This window comes from Perognathus longimembris, chromosome 19, assembly GCF_023159225.1.
Source record: "Perognathus longimembris pacificus isolate PPM17 chromosome 19, ASM2315922v1, whole genome shotgun sequence".
NCBI lineage: Eukaryota > Metazoa > Chordata > Mammalia > Rodentia > Heteromyidae > Perognathus > Perognathus longimembris.
Genome location: NC_063179.1, coordinates 46,810,551 through 46,833,346, shown reverse-complemented (window position 1 = coordinate 46,833,346; position 22,796 = coordinate 46,810,551). Strand labels below are relative to the sequence as shown.

General features: G+C 43.1%; 2 protein-coding genes across 3 annotated transcripts in view; one reads left to right on the top strand and one right to left on the bottom strand.

Moving 5' to 3' along the window:
- Nucleotides 1–12,056, bottom strand: part of Sgtb (small glutamine rich tetratricopeptide repeat co-chaperone beta) — a 34,747-nt gene extending 22,691 nt beyond the window's left edge. For both annotated transcript variants that reach the window (XM_048368297.1, XM_048368298.1), the window contains exons 1-4: nt 11,899–12,056; nt 10,092–10,211; nt 4,961–5,064; nt 894–963 (exon numbers count right to left, since the gene is read on the bottom strand). In XM_048368297.1, coding sequence (XP_048224254.1) covers nt 894–963; nt 4,961–5,064; nt 10,092–10,191 — 274 coding nt within the window. In that variant the 5' untranslated portion in view covers nt 10,192–10,211; nt 11,899–12,056. The remainder of the gene's footprint in view (nt 1–893; nt 964–4,960; nt 5,065–10,091; nt 10,212–11,898) is intronic.
- A 357-nt stretch (nt 12,057–12,413) lies between these two features.
- The window catches only part of Nln (neurolysin), a 93,804-nt gene continuing 83,421 nt past the window's right edge, over nt 12,414–22,796 (top strand). The window contains exon 1 of the mRNA XM_048368291.1: nt 12,414–12,477. Within this exon, the coding sequence (XP_048224248.1) occupies nt 12,437–12,477 (41 nt within the window). The 5' untranslated portion in view covers nt 12,414–12,436. The remainder of the gene's footprint in view (nt 12,478–22,796) is intronic.

Genomic DNA, 22,796 nt, shown 5'->3' with positions numbered 1-22,796 from the left:
TTTTTTTTTTGTGCTAGTTCTTGGGCCTGGGCACTGTCCCTGAGCTTCTTTTGCTCTAGGCCAGCATTCTATCACTTGAGTCACAGTGCCACTTCTGGCTTTCTCTCTCTTTCTCTTTTTTTCTTTCCAGAGCTGAGGACCAAACTCAGGGCCTTCTACTTGCAGGCAGGCACTCTTCCACTGAGCTAAATCCCCAGCCCAACCATAAGTAACTTTTAAAACACCAAGTGATTAAAAAAAAAAAAAAAGACCTCAGCTGCTTAATTGAAAAAAGGGAGACCAGAGAAATGGTCCACATATAGTTTATGAACACAGCATATTCATAATAACAAGGAAGTTGCTGACTTTCATTCACTGCAAAGGAGAAGGCCTGTGCCCTACACCATCATAATACAAATTTTGTAGGTCAAATCTGGCATTTCTCTTGACAAGAAGGGAAAAACTAAATACAGATCCTTAATACTGACTTATTTATAAAAAATCAAGAATGGCTCAATAGTCAGCTACTAGTAAATGTATTATATGCATGCATTAACAAACTTCAAAGAACTTAGGAACACAGAATATATGAAAGTTAAAATACTAAAAGTTAATTTCTGTTCCTTGATTAGCATAAAGAAGAATATAGAATTCTAGAGTAGAGCAGCCAATGTAGTACAAGGGAACAGCCTCCTAGCTGGTTTGCTCTTCAAGCTTTATGAGACCACCTTCTCTTCATGAGAAGTCACTGTGCATCTCTCAAGCGTTATTTTGCCATCACATTCAGTTCTCCCTTACAACATCATGTGAACTTGTGACAGGCGAGTCTCGAGAGTATAAAGCAACCTGTCAACTAACAATTACTCCCTCCATAAAGTTTTACTAAAGAAATCATTTCTGTACGAAGTATTTACCTTCATCTTTTAACTGATCGGCTTTCCCCACATCTTCAGGCACTGAGTTGGAGAGGGGCAAAATGTCATTCTGCAATTAAATAAGAGTCAATGTGCTTGTATTTGACTACAAAGTCATCCCACAATACTATACATGAAGTCATAATAATCTGCCACATTTTAGCAACTTACCTGTATTTCCACTTCATATAAATCTAACACCCAAATACTAGTTTAAACAAGAAATGAGGAAAAATCTTCTTACATACTTTTATTGGAAATAAGATCCTGTCTAGGTAAGAATCAGCCACTGTGAATCGATTTTTTAAATTTGCTTTTCCCAACCTCAGCAGTTCCACTTTAAGAAAAAAGAATGAAACTTGTTTCTACTAGGGAAACTTTTGAAGAAAAATCTTTATTACTATCTTATCTAAAAGACACACAAAATCAGTTTACCAATAAAAACACTTATAGTAATGATCATTATTTAAATATGTACAGGCACACACACACACACACACACACACACCACACACACACACACACACACACACACACGAGGAGTAAGGCACAGGTGGCTCCAACTTACACTCTTAGCTACTCAGGTAGATAAGATCCAGAGAGGACTGAGGTTCCAAGTCAGCCCAAGCAAAAAAAGTGTGCAAGACTCCAGTCTTCAAAATAAGCAGTAAAAAGCTGGGCAGTAGGCATGAGTTAAGAGACAGAATATTGGCTGAGCAAGCAAGAAGTTTTTATTTCAAACCTTAGTAGTAGCAAGAAAACAAAATTATTTTTAACTCTAATTCCAAAAGGTTAACAATAATATCAAATCTAGTACTTGGAGGGCTGTAGCTCAGTAATAGAGTACTAGCCTAACATGTGCAAGGCCGTATATTCAATTTGTAGCAATGTAATAAAAAACACAAAAATATATAAACATATAGACAGTACTAACATTTAGAAGTAAAATTTTCAGTCACTTCTTTGTATTTCCATATTCTGTCTTTTTCTTTCTTTCTTTTCTTCTTTTTTTGTGATTAATTGGAGATAAGAGTCTCACAGACTTCTGGCCTAGGCTGGCTTTGAACTGCATTCCTCAGATCTTAGCCCCCTGAGTAGCTAGGATTACATGCATGAGTCATGAGTCACAGGTACCTGGCTATACGAGTACTTAAAGCAATGAATATATAATAATTTTGTTCTAAAGTAGAGCCTATATAAAATTTTTGTTTTGGCACCTACTATCATCCTCAAACTAGTTTTGCATTAATAAGGTTAAAAAAAAGGAAAACTAAGAGTGGAAAATTCAGAAATACTTTTAAGTAGAACATGGCACACAATGTGGTTTTTTTTTTCCACTTTTGGGAAAAACCTCTTATTCTTTTTTTTTTTTTTTTTTTTTTTTGCCAGTCCTGGGCCTTGGACTCAGGGCCTAAGCACTGTCCCTGGCTTCTTTTTGCTCAAGGCTAGCACTCTGCCACTTGAGCCACAGCGCCACTTCTGGCCATTTTCTATATATGTGGTGCTGGGGAGTCAAACCCAGGGCTTCACGTATATAAGGCAAGCACTGTTGCCACTAGGCCATATTCCCAGCGAAAAACCTCTTTTAGAAATTACATTACCTTCATACTTGACCCTAAAGTTCACAGTAAGTCTACAATTATTTATTTATTTATTTATCAGTCATGGGGCTTCAACTCTGTTCTATACCATCATTGGAGATCAGAGTCTCAAGGATTTTCCTTGCCTGGGCTGGTTTTGAACTGTGATCCTCAGATCTCAGCCTTCTGAGTAAGCTAGGATTACAGGCATGAGCTACCAGCACCCAGCTTACAATTTTGGAAATAGTGTAATTTACAGCTATTGTGTCTATGTACTACTTAAAATATACCTACCATTGCCTTTGTCTTGACTAAAGTTTGAAGAAAATGGATAGATCTAACATTGGGAATAGATTTTGCTGCCAATTAGGCACAAGTATTCACAACCATAAAATCACTGACAAAAAAGTCTTGTTGACTGGGAATGGGGCTCAGTGGTAGTGTGCATGCCTAGCACGCATAAAGCCCTGGGCTCGATTCCTCAGTACCACGTAGACAAAGAAAGCAAGAAGTGGTGCAGTGGCTCAAGTGGTAGAGTGCTAGCCTTGAGCAACAAGAAGCCAGGGACAGTGCTCAGGCCCTGAGTTCAAGCCCCAGGACTGGCAAAAAAAAGTCTTGTCTTTGTCTTTTAAAAAAATCTTTCTCTAGAAAAAAACAAAAGTAAGTAAATAAAATCTTTCTCTATTAAACAGCTTACCTCGGTTAAAAATATTGTAATAAAGAGAATAGAAATGAAATGGGAAACTTCAAGAGGTTAACTACAAAATACAGTAGTCACTTCAAAGACATATTACTGTCCTACAGCACTTGCTTTTAGGGTTCCTTCTATTTAAAAATTTTTTTTTAAAACTAGGCAACATTAGGGGAGGTCTTTTTCTGCCCAGACCGTTTGGATACTTAAAATACCACTCAAAGCCATACAAAATTATCAGTACAGGCAGATGGTCTCAGGCAGCCAATGAGAAGAGCTATGTGTCTGTCATGGACCAAATGCCAGATGTTCTTCTTTGTTTTAAACCCGTTTGAATAGAGGGGAAAAAAAAGATACATTTAAAAAATGAATTATATTAGTTCCTTCCTCTAAACTGAAAATAAATTCTCATATTCAATGGATACATTTGAGCAGCTCATAATGTAGGGGGCAAGTGCTTTGAATAAAGGCAGTGAGTCCATGTAATATATTTCTAAACTTAATTGATGGGGTTGGGGTAGGATTAGAAAACCAGTATTATAAAAGTGACCAAAAGGTGCTGGAAATATGGCCTCATGGTAGAGTGCTTGCCTCACATATCTGAAGCCCTGGGTTTGATTCCTCAGCACCATGTATATAGAAAAAGCCAGAAGTGGCGCAATGGCTCAAGTGGCAGAGTGCTAGCCTTGAGCAGAAAGAAGCCAGGGGCAGTGCTCAGGCCCTGAGTCCAAGCCCCAGCACTGGCAAAAAAGAAAAAAAAAGTGACCAAAATAGCATTCAAGTAGTCTAAGTGAGACAAGCAATCTCTCATTAGGTACACAGTATGGAAGCTGTTTCAGACAAGTCCTAAACTGCCACTGCCACAGTCGGTTAAGTAAAGCCACAGCTGCGGGGAGGACTGCGGGGGGACGATGACATCATAAACAACACTGTTGGGGATGTCCTAGGGAGCCAGTTTCAATCAGCTGTATTTTTAAAATTGTAAGCAATAAGTTTCTTGCAAATAAATGCAGAGAGATACAGTAAAAGGGGAAAAGAGTTTTACTTAAGAGTATAAAAGTCAATTACAACTTCCTAAAAGGAAAAATGAAAGTAAATTCATATTTCGCCAGTATAAAGTCAATGATGATGGTACCTAAGGAGCAAGCAAGTTCAAGTGGTGTCTCAGTCTCTGTAAGTAAAGGTCCGCTTCAACTACTGAAGCAAGGTCTCCTACAGAGGCCATGGGCCACTGCCCTCAGGAGGCAGCGCTGCAACCACTCGGACCCTCCGATTGTATCATGGCTAGATTTCCTGAAAAGGACAGAAATCAGAACCATGAAAACAGTCCTTGAGAGAAGAGATAAGAGAACTGGGAGTTTCACACTGATCCTGAACCCTTGTGTTTTCCTGAGTCCCTTCAATAACAAATTGAAGAAATCCACTTCAGAAACAATTCAACTCCAGATGAACCTATTTCTGAAAGATTACTGTCTGGATTTTAAGCTTTTGTTTTTAAAGGTCACTCATGTTTTAGAAGAATGTCAATTAGATGTCAGAAATCTGAAAATGGTCATATTATAAATGACTTAAAATGCTGACAAATATATCACTAAGTATAACAGAAGGCAAGAGAAAGAGAAATGCTACTAAAATAAAAATCTACAGCATATAAGACATAAGGTATACTTTAGACCACAGTTGTATTGTATAAACTATGTTATACCCAGGAAGAAGTTAATTAGTTGTAGACTTAGTCAACTATTAAAAATCCAACATAAAATTGTCATCATTCTTACATCACAATAACAACATACCTTACGGATGGAATTGGTGAACAATTCTGTCAAAGGCTGTGAAACTGCCAGGTGTGTATCTTCTGGGCTGATCTTAAAAACTGTCTCCAAGCACTGAATTGCAACTTGGAACAAATGTTTTTATGAAAAAAAAAATTAGTCACTAAAAGAAATTTGTTTCTCTAACAGAATTGTAATATGTCAGTACTTATAAACATAGAAGAATATCAGGAAATCTAACTGGCCCAGCTGCACAGAGATTTTGTTTGTAAACAAAACATTGATAAAAAGATAATGGTTTCTTATTCACCAAAAAGGTAAATGTTATACAGGATATAATTTTTGAATATATTCAAGTTTTTTTTTTTTGTAGGCTACTAGAAAGAAAATCAGGTCATTAACAACTTACTCCTGAACAGCTAATTCACTAACCACCAATGTCTTTTTTTTTTTTTGGCCAGTCCTGGGCCTTGGACTCAGGGCCTGAGCACTGTCCCTGGCTTCTTCCTGCTCAAGGCTACCACTCTGCCACTTGAGCCACAGCGCCGCTTCTGGCCGTTTTCTGTATATGTGGTGCTGGGGAATCGAACCTAGGGCCTCGTGTATCTGAGGCGGGCACTCTTGCCACTAGGCTATATCCCCAGCCCACCACCAATGTCTTAATCCCACGAACAAACAAAATAGCATATATATTTTAAATAGAACTCTTGATTTAAAAAAATAGTTACAAAAACTAAGTATCTTGCACAAAGGAAGCACTAAACATTAATCCTGGCATATTCTCTTACATAAATGTAGGTTAGTATTGTAAAATTAATTCATGCATGCCAATTTTCCAAGCGCCTATCTGTAATATGCTCTTCTAAGTAGTAGAGAGCAGCAGTCAACCTCACAGGAAAAATCACTATCTACATGATGCAGTCTATGTCCAATAGAAAGAGGACTAACACAGTGAGTAACATGTATAGCGTACTAAAGAGTGATGGATACCTCCTCTAATTTGGTGCAGGAAAAGACAAGTGGTTGGTAGGGAAGAGTGTTACGGGTAAGACTAGATACAATGGAAATTATGTTAGAAAAGAACTTTGTCACCTGACATAAGGCAGCTTATCTGGCAGAATGATTTGGGCTCATGCTTATAATCCCACCCATTTGGGAGACTGCAGTTCAAGATTAGCTAGCCACTGCTTCCTCTGGCAGGAAAAAAAAAACACCTTAGGAAAAAAAGAAAACAAAGATCCTATCTCAAAGAACAAGCTGGAATCAGGCATGTGCCAACATGCCTGCAGTCTGAACTACACAGGAGGAGTGGGTGGGAGCATAGATGTCCTGTCTGAAAAAAAATCACTGAAGCAAAAAGGACTGGAGGTGTGGTTCAAGTGCAAGGCCCAAAGTTCAATTGCGAATGTGAGTGAGGGGAAACAAAGCATGATAGCAAAGGCCTACCGTCCCAACTGCATGGAAGACAGAGATGGGATGACCAATATGCTCAAAATTGGAGTGAGATCCTACCTGAAAGACTAAAGCTAAGAGCAAAAGGATTGCGGTTTGGCTAAAGTAGTTAAAACCCTGAATTCAAACTCTAGTATCCCATACCAAAGAAAGAAAAAGATGTGGACTTAGTGCAATGTGCAAATTAAGCACCAGTTAGGATTCAGGGAAGGAGTCATGCTTGTGTTAAGAGTTAGAAGTCTGCTAGGGAACTGGGGATGGATTAAATGGGAAGCTATCTAGAACAATAGAAGCAGAAGGACCAGGTAGGTCCCTGCTTAAATGAGATGGACAAGTGAGGAGGCTGATACGGAGTAGGGACAGAAAGAGTGCAGACCTAGTCTTCCCAGGCGATTGATTCCATTCCTGATAGTGCTCTAGTTTGAAAGGAGCCAAGAATGTTGTCAACATACCCAGTGTGCTCCCAGATGGTAGAGAACAGATTCCTGCACATTTTATGTGACTTCTACAAAATATATTATGTAATCACTGTGAACTTGAGAAAATTCTGTGTCATAAAAGAAATGCTACTCTCACTAGAACAACTCTCCTTACAGCTGTCAAAAAGTCAAAATTCCTCATTCTCCTGTTTCTTTTTTCCCCCATCTCTCTTTCTCTGTTCCTCATTACTTATTATTTCTGTCAGTCTCTCTCTCTCTTCTCTTCCTCTCTTTATCTTTCTTTCTATGTGTGTGTATGTAGGGGGAGTGTCCTAAGAAGCCATGAGAAAGTACACAATTGATCACCTAGGGCAATAAAAGCATGAAGGAATAGAACGTATAGTATGATTGCCTGGCAACATTAAAAGTCTGCTAGAGCTGGGCGCTGGTGACTCATGCCAGTAAATCCTGCTACTTGAGAGGCTGAGATCTGAGGATCACGGTTCAAAGCCAGTGGGGCAGGAAAGTCCATGAGACTCTTATCTCCAATTAACCACCAAAAGACCAGAAATAGAACTGTGGCTCAAAGCAGTAGAGCGCTAATCTTGAGCAAAAGAGCTCAGGGACAGTATCAAGACCCATGGCCACCACATACAAAGAAAAAAAAAAGTCTGCTGGAGTTTCACAGTGAAGAATTCAAATACCAACAGTTAGCAAATAGACAGCCAGCCATCTGGATGTGGCCCAGAATAGGTGAAGTTAGACTAACTTAAATGCCAGGGCGAGTTTTGTTTTGTTTTGCCAGTCCTGGGGCTTGAAATCAGGCCTGAACACTGTCCCTGGCTTCTTTTAGCTCAAGGCTGGCACTCTACCACTTAAGCTACAGTGCCACTTCTGGCTTTTTCTACATGTGTGGTGCTCAGGAATTGAACCCAGGGCTTCATGTATACGAGGTGAGCACTTTTACCACTAGGCCATATTCCCAGCCCAGGGTGAGTTTTGAAAGAAAGGGGAGGAAATACAAGAAAGTGATGTTAATGATCAACATGTCATTCAAAATGAGTGAGAATCAGAGTGGGAATAGTGAGTTATCAGCAGATAGGAGGTGTTAGTAGGTTCAAAGATTTGCAGAGATTGCAGAAGGGAGCAGTCTAAAAAGATAGACAATAATAGTGAGGAAGTGAAATGTTTAAGGTAGAGATTATGGGAGAAATGCAATTTTGGTCATGATAAGGTCTAGGGAAGGGTTTCTCAACCTCAGCACACTGACATTTTAGCTCTCAGGGCTGTCTCAGGCATTGCAGTATGTTTTGCATCCTCCATGATCTTTACTCACAACATGATAGCAATACCAGCTCCACTCCGTGTTCCAACCACAAATGCTTCCAGACTATGCAAAATCACCCCAAGATGAAAACCAACGACTTAGGGTTTAAGATCACGGAAGGAGGAAAAGTCAAGAACTAAGAGCCAAGGGAACTGGAAGAACTGTCAAGAGTTAAGTCCAGCAGTGCCAGTGTGTAAGAACCTCAACAGACAGAAGTGAAGCAGATGTCATAGATGTCAACAATGAAGAGGAACCCCATGGACATTCTTTTTCTTTCTCTTTCCTCCTTTCCCCATCTCTCTGGCAATACTGGGGAGTGAACTCAAGGCCTCAGAGACCCAGGCTTGCTAAGCAAGTACTCTAACATTAGTCGCAGCCCTAGCCCTTTAGCTTTTTTGTTTGTTTTTTCAGATAGGGTCTCTAGTTAACTTTGGCAGGGTGGGCCTCAAACTAAAATCCTACTACCTCTGCTTCCCACACAGCTGGGATTATAAATGTACATCAGATGCCCCATACGGCTGACATGCAATGATAACAAAACTCAAAGCTGATGACACACAGACTCTAGAATACTGCAAAGCTGGTGTTAGAACAGATGCTTCTTTTCTAGGACTTTTTTTTAAATGTCTAGAAGGTGGGCAGACACCTCCACATGATTTCATGTTCAATTAAATTAGACTTAGAGAGTCAAAAATAGGGGTCAGTCACAAACAATTGGCACAATTTCTGACTGCCATATATAACAAACAGCTGAAGGCACATACTTTTGGCAGAATACCATCCTAAAATTAGGACATAACATCTTGGTTTTTAAAAATACTCTCAACTCTAGCTCTTATAAATACACTGCCTTTGGTTAGAAGAGAATCATCTTTTTATTAAATGACTGCTTTTATCTGTTTGCTACAGAGCAACTATCACCAACAATCTCCTTAGCTAACCAATCACCTTTATCTTCACATAGTCTCGCAGTGAAGGAGAACAAAAAGACATTCATATTAAAGGGAGTGACTGCAATGTTTTCCAACTGTGCATCACCTGCTCCTCTCATTGCCACCTAGAAAGACATCACCCCACCAGAATGCAAGCAGAGTTAGAGCAAATCCTTCAAGTAGATTTACAAGAGAAGTATGTGTTCCCTTTATAGGAGTAGCTGCTTTAAGATGGGGAATTCAGACTGCACTGTTATTTGTTAAGTTCTCCCAAATGTACTCTCATTGCAATAATTAAGTCTTTAGACCACAAGGAAGCTAGGCTCATTGAACCACCACAAGCCCATCTGCAGAATTTTATCTTATTATGGTTATGCTGCAGTTAAATTTTATATTGAAGCATAAAGATAGTGTCAAGGAAACACATGATGCTATCTTCCAAGTCTTGCTCAACTTTACAGATTATCAAATCGAATATTTAAAGTTCACAAAAAACATGAGTGGAATCTTCTCATTTCAAGTCTCAAAATAGGTACATGTCAGAGCACACTAACGATTTATTTAGAATTTTACATTGTGCTATTACAATGACCAAGATGTTTTCATGTATTATTTCTAAACTGGATGAAAAAGGAGAAAACAAAATCTTCAGAGCTTAAATCTCAAGCTTGTCACATATTAGCTGTTACCTTGCTTCCTTATCTCATCTGGTTTCATTTCCTCATCTGCTAAATGGTAATAATACTTACCTAGTTGATGTAAAAAAAAAAAAAGAGAGAGAGAGACATTCTCTATACAATGAATGGCATATTGCTGATATGGTAATTGTCAATTGTTAATAAGTAGTCTTATTCTGTTGTTACTTAAAGCATGATTCAAAAAACAGAAGATGTATAGTTATACTTCTCTGCTTGAAATATCAGCAAATATTCAAATTTTATTATACTGGGGTATAAGCTCAGGCTTATACCTATTTTGATCTTTCTTTATAACACAAATGAACACAAAATACAGGTGCCTACCTTCCAAGCTTTCTTGTTCATCAGAAGTATATGTATCCATTTGACTTTGTTCCTTCAAGAACCGAATCACTGCATAAACAAGGTGCTTGATAGATGACATTTTAGAAGCTTAAACACTTCCTTAATAAGAAAAATGAATAAACTTGGCTCAGACTTTTCAAAGAATGACTCAACAAAGTTTGAAATTATAAAGGTAATTAATAGCAAGAGCTATTAAAAGTTTAAAAAATTAGCTTCTATATATGACTGTTAACAAAGGGAGACAGAGAGTCAGTAGAGACCAAGTCTGTGAATACTGTATATGTTCTTGATACATTGTATATTGTATATATGTCTACCTGACCTAGACAAGGGATAGAAAAACAGGACGTAAGATATCAAAAGAAATGTACACACTGCCCTACTATGTAACTGTACCCTTTTTGCACAACACCTTGTAAAAAAATTTTATGTTCAATTAATAAACAAAAAAAAAGGAAAAAAGGCAGAAAACTAAAAAAAAAAATTAGCTTCTAATTTTAGCATCTCAGGAGGCTGAGATCTAAGGATCGTGGTTTGAAGCCAGTAAGGGCAGAAAAGTCCATGAGACTCTAGTCTCCAATAAACTACTCAGAAAAAAGGCGCGCTGTAGCTAAAGTGGTAAAGCGCTTGAGTACAAAGAGGCTCAGGGACAGAGCCCAGGTCCTGAGGTCAAGCCCCAGCACTGGCAAAAAAAAAAAAAAAAAAGTAAAAAGAAAATAGCTATTCAAGAGGCTGAGATCGAAGGATCACCCTTCAGGGCAGGAAAGTCGGTGAGACTCATATCTCCACTTAGCCACCCCAAAAAATGGGACAGGGATAGTGTCCTGGCCCTGAGTTCAAGCCCCAAGACGGACCAAAAGAACAAAACAAACAAAAAAATCCTTTTCATTACCTTAATCTTTCTCTTTGGAATCTGGAGGGTTATCATTACAGAAATGTATTATGTATTTTTATTTCAACCCAGCAGTACTAGAGTATGTTGAATTCTGCATCAGTAATTTTTTTTCAGAACGTGTATAACATAAGCTCAGATTCTCATTACATCACAATATATAATAAATAGAGATGAAGGATTAAGAGCACACATAGAGACACGGAAGTTCGCCCCCCAAGGCCTGGTACTGAGCTGAGGAAGGTTTCATACTGCTGACTCAGAAGGAGAGCATTTACCTCCAGGGATTTCTGAAAAGGCTTTAATAACGCACACTCCGCCTACTTTGTAGGCTCCGTTATCTGACAGGGACATACACGCGACAAAGACGGTTCCATCGCAGGCCGTTCCTATGGGCAGGCGGCTCCCCGGGCTCCCCGGGCTCCCCGACAGGCCGGAGGGCGGGCAGCCCAGCGCGGGCCCGCGGGCGCACGCAGGCCGGGACGCGGCCGCTTCCGGGGGGGGGGGGCACCGTCGCACCCCAGCCGCGGCACCCGGGCTGGTCCACCAAGCCTCCCCCTCCACCGGCTCCCGGGCTCCCCATCCAGAGCCGGGTGTGGCCCCCGCCGCTAGCACGTCTATTAGCTGGGTAAAGGCCGGCCGACGCCCGGGCCCCCGGTAATTACAAATACTAAATAAGGCCTCGGGGCAGAAGGTGAAAACGGACCGGGGGGGTGGGGTGGGGGGTGGGGAGATGGGGAGCGGAGCGGAGACGAGCCGGGCCACCTCTCCCAGGCTCTCCGTCCGCACACGCACCTCCCACTCGGGCCTCCCGGGCCCCCGCGCGCACCGGGCCTAGCCTCGGCCCGCACGGGGTGCGCCGCCGGGGCGCGGCGGGAGAAGCCCCTTCCTTACCCAGCGAGAGGAGGCCAGACGACCGCGGACGGCGGGGAGCGTCCGTGAGAGCGCGCCGCGCCTCGTCCTCGAGGCGTCAGCCCGGCTGGGAGCCCCGCACGGCCCGCGACCTCCCAAACTTCTCCAGCTCCCACGCCGCCGCCGCGCCGCCGCCCACTCGGCCCGCCGGCCGGAGCGCTGGGTTCTCAGACGCAGTCGCGCAGGCCCCGCCCCGGGGCGGGGCCGCGCGCGCGGGGGCGGAGCCGGGGCGGGGCCGTGCGCGCGGGGGCGGGGCCGTGCGCGCGGGGGCGGGGCCGTGCGCGCGGGGGCGGGGCCGGGCGGGGCCGTGCGCGCGGGGGCGGGGCCTCCGCGGGGCCGGCGTGGGGCTGCCGCACGTGGGAGGGCGCTGGCGGGGCGGGCCGCCTCCGCTAGGCCGACTGTGGGCGCCCGGAGCGCGCACGGCACAGCCGCGTTCCTGAGCCCCCGGACCGGAGGATCCCGCGCCCGCCGCCGCCGCCGCCGCCGCCGCCGCCGCTGCCGCCGGCCTCCCGGTGTGCCCATGATCGCCCGGTGCCGCTCGGCGGTTCGCGGCCTCCACAGGTACCTCGGCGCGCGCGTTCACCTTGGCCGTGGGCCGGGCGAGGTCCTCTGCCCGGCCTGGGCCATGCCGGGCGGCCTCGCGCCGCCCGTCCGTCCCCGCCCCGCCGCCTGCCGCGTCGGCCCCCTCGGGACACCTGGCGCGGCCACCTGGGGCCTCCCTTCCCCGTTCCCCCCCCCCCCCCCCGACGTCCGTCCCCCTTTGTTGGGGTGGGCAGCGAATGCCGGAGGACGGCGGGATGCGGACGCCCCCCCTCCGCCCTCCCACCCTCTCCCACGCGCCACAGCGGAGCTGCCTTCCGAGCGCCGCGGCCGTGGGCTTGGCCCCTCGTGCCCGCTTCCGCGTGTGCCTCCCCACTTGCGCGCGGGGTTTCTGTCCTCCTGGGGCCGGGGCTCGGCGACTGGGCCCCCCGCCCGCGGGACGGTGCGGGCCGGCGATTCCGGGCCCCGAGGCCCCCGGGGTGGGGAGACAATGACGCCGCCGCCCCTCCTCCCCAGATCTCCAAACCGAAGGCTCCACGGAGGAAAACACACGTGTGAGATTTCTCTTTTTTCCCTTCATAGCTGCAACACTGCTTTGGTGTGTGCATCAGCCGAGCTTTTCACAGCCCCCCATTGTACATCCACTCTTGAAAGGAGCTTTGTGCTTCCGCGTCTGTAGTGCTCATGAACCCAGGGGACAACAGTGGTTATAAAGACTCGGTGTGATGATGGTGACCCTATTTTAGGCTGTCCTTTAAGGTTTTGCTGGTCTCCCTGCTGCAAGTTGGCATAGTAGCTGTCTCTATCAAATGAAGGAATTCACATAATGACTGTGTGAGAGAAGAGAATAAATCTTTCTGAAAGACAGCTGTTCTCAAACTTTTTAGTCTCAGAATCTCTGTACCTCTCACAATTTCTAAGAACCCAAGAGCTTACACTTATGTGGATTGTTTCTGTCCATACTTGCCATAAGAGAACTTAGAACTAGGGTATTTATAAAGTGTTTCCTAGAAACTGGGCACCGGTAGCTCACACCTGTAATCCTACTCAGGAAGCTGAGATCTGAGAATCGTGGTTCGAAGCCAGCAGGGGAAGGAAAGCCAGGGAGACTCTTATCTCCAATTAACTCCCCAAAACCTAGAAGAGGAGCTGTGGCTCAAGTGGTAGAGCCCTAGCCTTAAGCAAACAAAGCTCAGAGACAGCACCTAGGCCTTAAGTTCAAGCCCAGAGCCAGCACAAATAAAGTATTTCTTAAGTGCATTCTGTACATAAATATTTTGTTTACCCTATGGACACTAGGGTTGCACCTGTCTTTGGTGCTTGATAATAATGGTGTTATGGGGGCTGGGGATATAGCCTAGTGGCAAGAGTGCCTGCCTCGGATACACGAGGCCCTAGGTTCGATTCCCCAGCACCACATATACAGAAAACGGCCAGAAGCGGCGCTGTGGCTCAAGTGGCAGAGTGCTAGCCTTGAGCGGGAAGAAGCCAGGGACAGTGCTCAGTCCCTGAGTCCAAGGCCCAGGACTGGCCAAAAAAAAATAATAATAATGGTGTTATAACAATTGTGCGTATATGCGTTTGTGGCCCCTGCTTTCAATTCCGTGGGCTGTATATATACACAAAGGAGAAGTTGCTGACTTATATGGTAATTCTATGTTTGATATTTTGGGGAGCCACCATACTATTTCCTATATAGACTGTGCCATTTTACATTCCCATCAGCATTGCACAAGGATTCCAGCTTCTCTAGATTGTCTACATCACTTATTTTCTGGTTTTGATATGGTTATTCTAGGAGTGCCGTTATTTTGCATTTTTGAAAAACCTAACGTGTGATAAAGCAAGATAGCTGGATTCAGACATTTGCTTCCACATTTAATTTGGTATACTATTCTGGCTTGGTTTGAGAAAATTAAGAACATTTTACCTGATTTCTAGATATAGTTGGAAAGAAATGTTTAATAAGTTTGTAGATAGTTGTGGACATTGTTTTATATCACACTGTTTGACAAATACTGATTTTTTTATGGCTACAAAGATCCACTCTTTATTTTGATATTAAAAAAATAAACTGCCTGACTTGTAAAGTGTCACCTTCATACTGTTTTAGAACAAGAACATAATAAGAATGTCTGCTACCAACCCCCAAGGGTATCCCATACACTTAGGGCATTGCTATTCTGTATCTTTACTTATTTATTTTTCATTGCTATTGGGAGTCAGAAAGCATAGAAGTTAGAGTAACTATCTCCCTCTGATTTTCCATGATTTTCTTTTAAAACTGTTTTATGGGCTGGGAATGTGCCCTAGTGGTAGAATGCTTGCCCAGCATGCGCGAACCTCCTGGGTTCGATTCCTCAGCACCAGATACACAGAAAAAGCCAGAAGTGGCGTTGTGGCTCAAGTGTTAAGTGCTAGCCTTGAGCAAAAAGAAGCCAGGGACAGTGCTTAGGCCCTGAGTCCCAAGTCCCAGGACTGGCAAAAACAAAACAACAACAAAAAAAACCTGTTTTACTATTATTATGAAGTTGATGTACAGAGGGGTTACAATTACATAAGTAAGGTAAAGAGTATACATTTCTTTTTGGACAATGTCGGCCCTTTCCTGATTCTCTTCGGTTTTTCCCTCCCATCCCCACTGATTTTCTATAATTTTTCAAATCATCACTAGGAAATACATTGGTTTGGAAGTCACATAATTGTGCTAGGGTCTGATAAGAGTATACAACCAGCCATCTGAATGCAGCTAAAGTAGAAAAAGATACCTGTTCTTTTTCTTCTTTGCTGTTTCTGAAGGTTAGTTTTACATTACACCCATTATGGACCATAGACTAGTTATTAACAAGTAGGTACTTTTTGGTTATAGCTGCAAAAGTCATTGAATTCTTGAGGTCTGACATCTCTTGGAAAGCAAACTAGGAGACTGATATGATCTAGATTTGCTTAGACAAATAACATTTTCACTAAGAGTCCAGCTGATATGGTCCTAGTATTGAAAAAGGCATGCCTGTGCTTATCAGGAAGTTCAGTCAGCTCACTGGACCCCCGCCCCCTAAAATCCACGTCAGAACAGTGTTTTCACTTTAGAGTGATGGCCTCGGCTCCATCAGCTATGGTATCTTCTTTCAATCTGACTATCAGTCCTTTCCAGCTGTAGCAGCCACTGGGTCACTAACTTCCAGCTGCTGGACAAATTCATTGCGTTCCTGCTCAGCCCAACCCTGAAACCACTGATCCCAAAGCCGTAGCTGGCATTCAAAGATACAAGGTGGTCGATTTGCTGCTCCAGACTATCCAGCAGGGACTGCAGCTTTCCCGGCACTGCTTTTAGCTACCATGTCATGGAGAAAACGTTCCCGCTGAGGACCAGACCAAGTGGCAAACCAGTGAAGAACACACTTCATCTCCTGGGAGGTGACATTGGAGGAGGGGAGGAGCTGGTAATACTGTTGGGTACTGAGGGCAATGGAGAAGGCAAGGCTTGGGGCAGGAAGAGGAAGGTAACTCCAGTGGCATCCTCCGTCGGTCCCCTGTCCTCTTGGAGCACCCCGGGGTCGCCACAGAGGTCCTCAGCTCCCTGCCGGCCGCCGCGCCGCACTTCTGAGACAAATACTGATTTTTAAAAACTTAGTTGCGGGCTGGGAATATGGCCTAGTGGCAAGAGCGCTGGCCTCGTATACATGAAGCCCTGGGTTCGATTCCCAGCACCACATATATAGAAAATGGCCAGAAGTGGCGCTGTGACTCAAGTGGCAGAGCAAAAAGAAGCCAGGGACAGTGCTCAGGCCCCGAGTCCAAGGCCCAGGACTGGCAAAAAACAAAATAAAAAAAACTTAGTTGCTAAGTAAAATCTGAACCTACTCTGATAAAATCCATTGGGAGCATCTTGATTTTTGTTGTCTTTTTTTTTTTTTTTTTTTTGCCAGTCCTGGAGCTTGAACTCAGGGCCTGAGCACTGTCCCTGGCTTCTTTTTGCTCAAGGCTAGCACTCTGCCACTTGAGCCACAGCACCACTTCTGGCCATTTTCTATATATGTGGTGCTGAGGAATTGAACCTAGGGCTTCATCTATGCGAGGCGAGCACTCTTGCCACTAGGCCATATCCCCAGCTTGCATCTTAATTTTTAATGGTCTTCTACCCATGCATGACTTTATAACATGAAGGAAGTCATGAAAATTAATGTTGTACTGTGTTCCTGACACTGACATATTGCATTGTATATGCCAAACAATTACATTTCTTTTTTTTTTTTTTTTTTTTTTTTGGCCAGTCCTGGGCCTTGGACTCAGGGCCTGAGCACTGTCCCTGGCTTCTTCCTGCTCAAGGCTAGCACTCTGCCACTTGAGCCACAGCGCCACTTCTGGCCGTTTTCTGTATATGTGGTGCTGGGGAATCAAACCTAGGGCCTCGTGTATCCGAGGCAGGCACTCTTGCCACTAGGCTATATCCCCAGCCCACAATTACATTTCTTAATGTCTTTACCTGTTCCATTAGAAAAGTCTTTGGGTGTTGGAAAGCTACCAAAATTCTGATTTTCATTTGAAAGATGGAATTTTATCATTAACAGCACAATCTGTCAACTGTTTTCCTTGAAATGACATTTTCACTTGGTTACATTTTTGACAGAGTTTCTGCCATATACTTAAATCGTAATATCAGTAGTTTGATTGAGTGAAAATGGAATTCCAGGGGCTGGGGATATAGCCTAGTGGCAAGAGTGCCTGCCTCGGATACACGAGGCCCTAGGTTCGGTTCCCCAGCACCACATATACAGAAAACGGCCAGAAGCGGCGCTGTGGCTCAAGTGGCGGAGTGCTAGCCTTGAGCAAAAGGAAGCCAGGGACAGTACTCAGGCCCTGAGTCCAAGGCCCAGGACTGGCCAAAAAAAAAAAAAAAAAAAGAAAATGGAATTCCAGGCAGATATGGCACTGGAGGCTAGGGCAGGATGGTAATTTTGACTTTTTCTTTCTTTTTCTTTTTTTTTTTTTTTTTTTTTTTTGCCAATCCTGGGCTTGGACTCAGGGCCTGATCACTGTGCCTGGCTTCTCTTTTGCTCAAGGCTAGCACTCTGCCACTTGAGCCACAGAGCCACTTCCCGCTTTTTTCTATATGTGTGGTGCTGGGGAATTGAACCCAGGGCTTCAAGCACTCTTGCCACTAGGCCATATTCCCAGCCCCAGGAAGGTAATTTTGAAGCCAGGCTGGGTTACATAGCAAGTTCAAGAATATCCTGGGCTACACAGTGAGACTGTACCTAAAAATAAATGATGTTTATGAAACACTATTTGGTTATAGAAGTGCCTTTAATCGCAATGAAATCCCCTGGACAGCAGTTGGACTCTGGCAAACATCAGAAGCGCTTTGTGTAACCAGGCTACGTATATACATGCATCTGTATGCCTGGGCGTACATACCTGGAATCCTAGCTACTTTGGGGGCTGAAATTGAGAGGTTGGTTCAAATGGTAGAGTGGCAGCCTTGAGTGAAAAATCTAAAAGACAGCACCCAGGCCTTGATTGAGTTCATGCTTCAGGAAGTGGCACAAACAAGCAGCAACAAGAACAGCAATAAGACATTATACATGTTTGTTTGTTTTTTTGGGGGTGGGGGTTGGCTTTTACCAGTGGGTTGGATCAGGGAACATATTTTCTCAAACTTAGGTATTGTTTATTTTTAGTTAAGAGAAAGCACAGAACTTCCTTGGGGAGAAACAGTTCCACTAAAAGCATGAAGAAAACAAGGAAATTGATGTTTATTAATGATGGGCATATATGCCGTAGCCTGCATGGCAGTGCCATGTCTAGACTTGGATCCAGCCTGTCTGACATTGAATGTTGGCTCTGTCACTCATCAGCTCTGAGGTCTATGGCAAAATTACTTACTTTAAAAAAAAATTACTTACTTTTGGCTTTTTCTTCACCAGTAAATTGAGGATTGATCGACAGGTTTCTTCATTCGCCAAATATTTCAGTGTTTATTATATTCCAAACAATACTTGAGATCTGATGATGATAAATGTTTATTTTTGCTGAGTAATCTATATGTCGGTTGGACCATTTTGTAGTCTGAACAAGGCAGGCCAGCTCACCTTGTCCCTGTGAGTTCTCTTTCGTGTTTGGGGGTGAAGGTTGGCCACAGCTAGAACCATTTGACTCTCTTTTTTTTTTTTTTTTGGCTAGTCCTGGGCCTTGGACTCAGGGCCTGAGCACTGTCCCTGGCTTCTTCCCGCTCAAGGCTAGCACTCTGCCACTTGAGCCACAGCACTGCTTCTGGCCGTTTTCTGTATATGTGGTGCTGGGGTGTATATGTGGAGGCTAGGGCCTCGTGTATCCGAGGCAGGCACTCTTGCCACTAGGCTATATCCCCAGCCCCCATTTGACTCTCTTATACATGATCTCTCGACCCTTGCCTCATTTTCTCATGGAGAGGCTGGGTTCCATTGTGAAAGTGGAAGTAGAGAAGTCTCTTAGAGGCTTTGGAACCAAACTAAAAGCAAGAAGACTGGCTCCAAGCAAAAATGACTTAATAATAGAGGACATTCTTTAGTTTACAAATGTGTTTTGAGTTGGTAAGTTCCAGAGAAGTCTTACTCTTCTTAGATGATTGGTTCTTGATTCCCCTTGATTGTGTCCACATTTGATTTGGTTTGGCTAATATTTAACATCTTTGTTAGATTTGAATGTCCACTGGGTTTGCATTTACTTTGATTGCGCTCACATCTGATTTGTTTTCTACTTTTTTTAACATTAATTCCATGCACCTTGTATGATTTTTGGCCATATAAGCCATGTGTTAGTTGTATTAGTTGCGGTAGGGCTTTGAGAATGACGTCCCCCTGCTGCCCATTAGCGTTCTAATCAAGACTCCAAACTTCGGGCTTTTAAGTAGTGGCTTCTCTGTTCTGGTGAATGTGGATCTACCATATAAGAGAATTAGAACACTGTCAGCTGCCACATTCTCCTAGCCAAAGTCAGTCCCTATCCAGCCCAGATACAAGTAGTGTGGAAATAAGATCTGTATACACTCAATCCCAGCACCCTGAAGGCTGGGCAGGAAGAGGTCAAGTTTAAGATCTTAGCTACCTAGCAAGACCTTGTCTCAAAAACAGAAAGGAAGGGAAGAAAAGAAAGAGAAAAAACAACAGGCTGTCTAATGGTGGCAGGCCAGTGTGAAAGGCATAGATCCAGACTGGAGTGGGAAATTGAGGCATCTCAGCAGTCAGGGTGCCACACTGTCATAGACTAAAAATTTACTAGTGAAATTTACATTTGTAAATTGACTAGTTTTATTTTTGCAGGGTATTTTTTAATGCATGTATTTCTAAAGGATTTTGTATTAGTATTACATTAGTTGTTCAAGGGAGAAGGTTCGTTTGTAACATTTCCATAATTGCATACACTGTGTCATCAGACTCACCCACTCAGATGCTCTCCCTTACCCCCCTCCTCCCTTGTTTTACTTTTTTTTTTTTTTTTTTTTTTTTGCCAGTCCTGGGGCTTGAAATCAGGGCCTGAGCACTGTCCCTGGCTTCTTTTTGCTCAAGGCTAGCACTCTATCACTTGAGCCACAGCGCCACTTCTGGCCATTTTCTATATACGTGGTGCTGAGGAATCGAACCCAAGGCTTCATGTATACGAGGCCAGCACTCTACCACTAGGCCACATTCCCAGCCCCCTCCTCCCTTCTTAAATGTTTCAACAAGTTTCATTGTTCTGTTTTCATACTGTAAATAAACTTCATCCTCATTTCATTTTCTTTTTTTCTTTCAGGGCTTGTTGTTTTGTTTTGGTGGTAAGATTGATAATTTTGCCTCAGTTGGCTTTTATCAAGATCCTCTTGTTTCTGCTGTCTATATAGCTGGGATTACAGGCATGTGTCACCACAGGCCACCATCTTTCTTGCTAATGTACAAAATAGAGAAACTTGTGTGTGTGCTGGCCCTGGGGCTTGAACTCAGAGCCTGGTGCTGTCCCTGAACTTTTTTTGCTCAAGATCCAGCACTCTACCACTGGATTCACAGCTCCACTTACAGATTTCTGGTGGTTAATTGGAGACAAGAGTCTCATGGACTTTGCTGCTCAGGCTGGCTTCAAGCCTCTATCCTCAGCTCTCAGCCACTGAGTAGCCAGGATTACAGGTGTGAGCCACTGGCACCTGGCTAGAAAAAGTTATTTTTTGTTGTTGTTTATTCCAACCTTGGGGCTTGAATTCTGGGCCTAGGTACTATCCCTGAGCTTCTTTTTGCTCAAGTCAAATGCTCTACTACTTTAGCCACAGCACCCCTGCTGGCTTTTTTTTTTAAATTTCTTAATTGTCAAACTTCTGGATTTTTTGAGAAGTTTATTGGAGATAAGGGTCTCACGGAGTTTCCTGCATAGGCTGGCTTCAAGCCTCCATCCTCAGGGCTCAGCCTCCTGAGTAGCCAGGATTACAGGTGTGAGCCACCAGCACCTGGCAAGAAAGTATTTTGAATAGATCAGTTATTCTAGATGATTGCAGCTGCCAGTTGCACAGCTCCTTTTGGAGGTCTCAGTTATTTATTACTTTACAAATATTTATGAAACACTTTGTTATTTAATATCATATCATTTTCTCCTAGCCACATTTACAGCCTTCCACTATAAACCTGCCCTTCTGCATTGTTCTTTGTCCCAGTGTCACCATTAACCCAAGTCACAAACCTGGCTGCCTTATCATGCTTTCTTTCCCATTAATGCCATACTTTTCCCACCAACTACAAAGTCCTAAATGGTCTTTATATTCTCTATTTTCTCTGTTCTGGTACCATCACCATATCCAAACCCTCCCATGAGACCTAGACACAATTTTATTGCTTCCCACTAATATATGTACCTTATGAAAACATCTTTAGGAAATGGCGGTATGTCACTCTGGTTTACAATTCTTGTTTAGCCTGCCATTAGCCTTAACATAAAATCAAAACACTCTCTTATGGTTTCTAGATTCCCACACAATCTGGCCTGGGTTTCCCTCTCATTCAGTGAACTCAGTGCTTTCCAGATCATGTCTTTTGATCTTAAATTGACTAATCCCTTCTTTAGAACATTCTTCACTTCCCCATCATTCAGAATCTGACTAATACCCCTTGATCTTTAATTTTTGGAAATAGACACAAAAAGTGCAATATATATATATATACATATAATAAAAAAGTCTGCATATCTGAGAGCATAGTTCTGATACCTTTGAGTTCCCTGCAGTGACCCATGCCACCTTTTCTATCTCTTATCCCAGAGATCACCACCATTTGAAGTTTCCCTTTGCAAATGTGACCACAAATGTGTTTTTCTAAACAGCATGTGACTTAGTTTTACATTATGAAAAAAAAATCATATGGCTATGGTGCATTTTTACTACTGTACGATCCCTCACTGTGTGAGCATTCCAAAGCTCCCTGCCCATTTTCTTGTTCATGAGTGTCTTAATTGGCTTCTATGTTATTGTTTTGTGTTTTGGTTTTTTTTTTTTTTTGCTATTACAAGCAGTATTGCTATGGCTATTCCTATGGTGTCTGATACTTATGTTCAAGGGTGTAGAAATAAGAGAAAAACTGTGTGGCTATAGGATATACACATTGCCCTCAGCAGCTCTTGGCATTTTCATCCTTTTCCCATTCAGTGGTACAAAATAAGGTCACTTGGTTTTTATAATGTTGCTTTGTTTACTGATGACTTTAAGCCTGTTTTCATACTTGTCATTTCTATTTTCTGCTTCCTAAGAGCTGGGATTATAGCATTTACCACCTGTCTGGCTTTGGACCTCATTTTTCAAATGGAGTTTAAGCATTGTTATTATTTTCTATATACCTTTCATCTGTGTTTTGGTTCTATATATACCACTTAGCTGAACTGTGGGAAAACAGCTGTGGGTAGGACAGACTATAAGAGTTTTTGCCCTCACTGTACTTACGGTGTGAGAGGTGCTATGAATATCAGCTTCGCTTATAGTTCCTCAGTGAATTTACTTGTCCCCTACAAAAATCCAGACTTCCAGCACACAAACACTAGTTGATAGATTTTCTGAAATAGAAGCTAATATCTAAGGAGTATAGAACTAGATTTGTCACTTTTGTTATTGACAATAAAGTATAGCTTTTAGTACAAAATAGTATTTTAAACTGTATGAAAGGAATGGTTGGAATTTTTTTTAAGCAACATGCCACTTGCCAGAGGAACTGATTTATGTCTAAGTGGTAAGTGGCCAACTTAGACCTAGTTGTTTAATAGAAAATAAAGCACTGGGTATACAAATATGCAAATTGACAAGGCTATGCTTAATCCACAGAGGAATTTTGAGTATGTATTGGAGGTTGCAT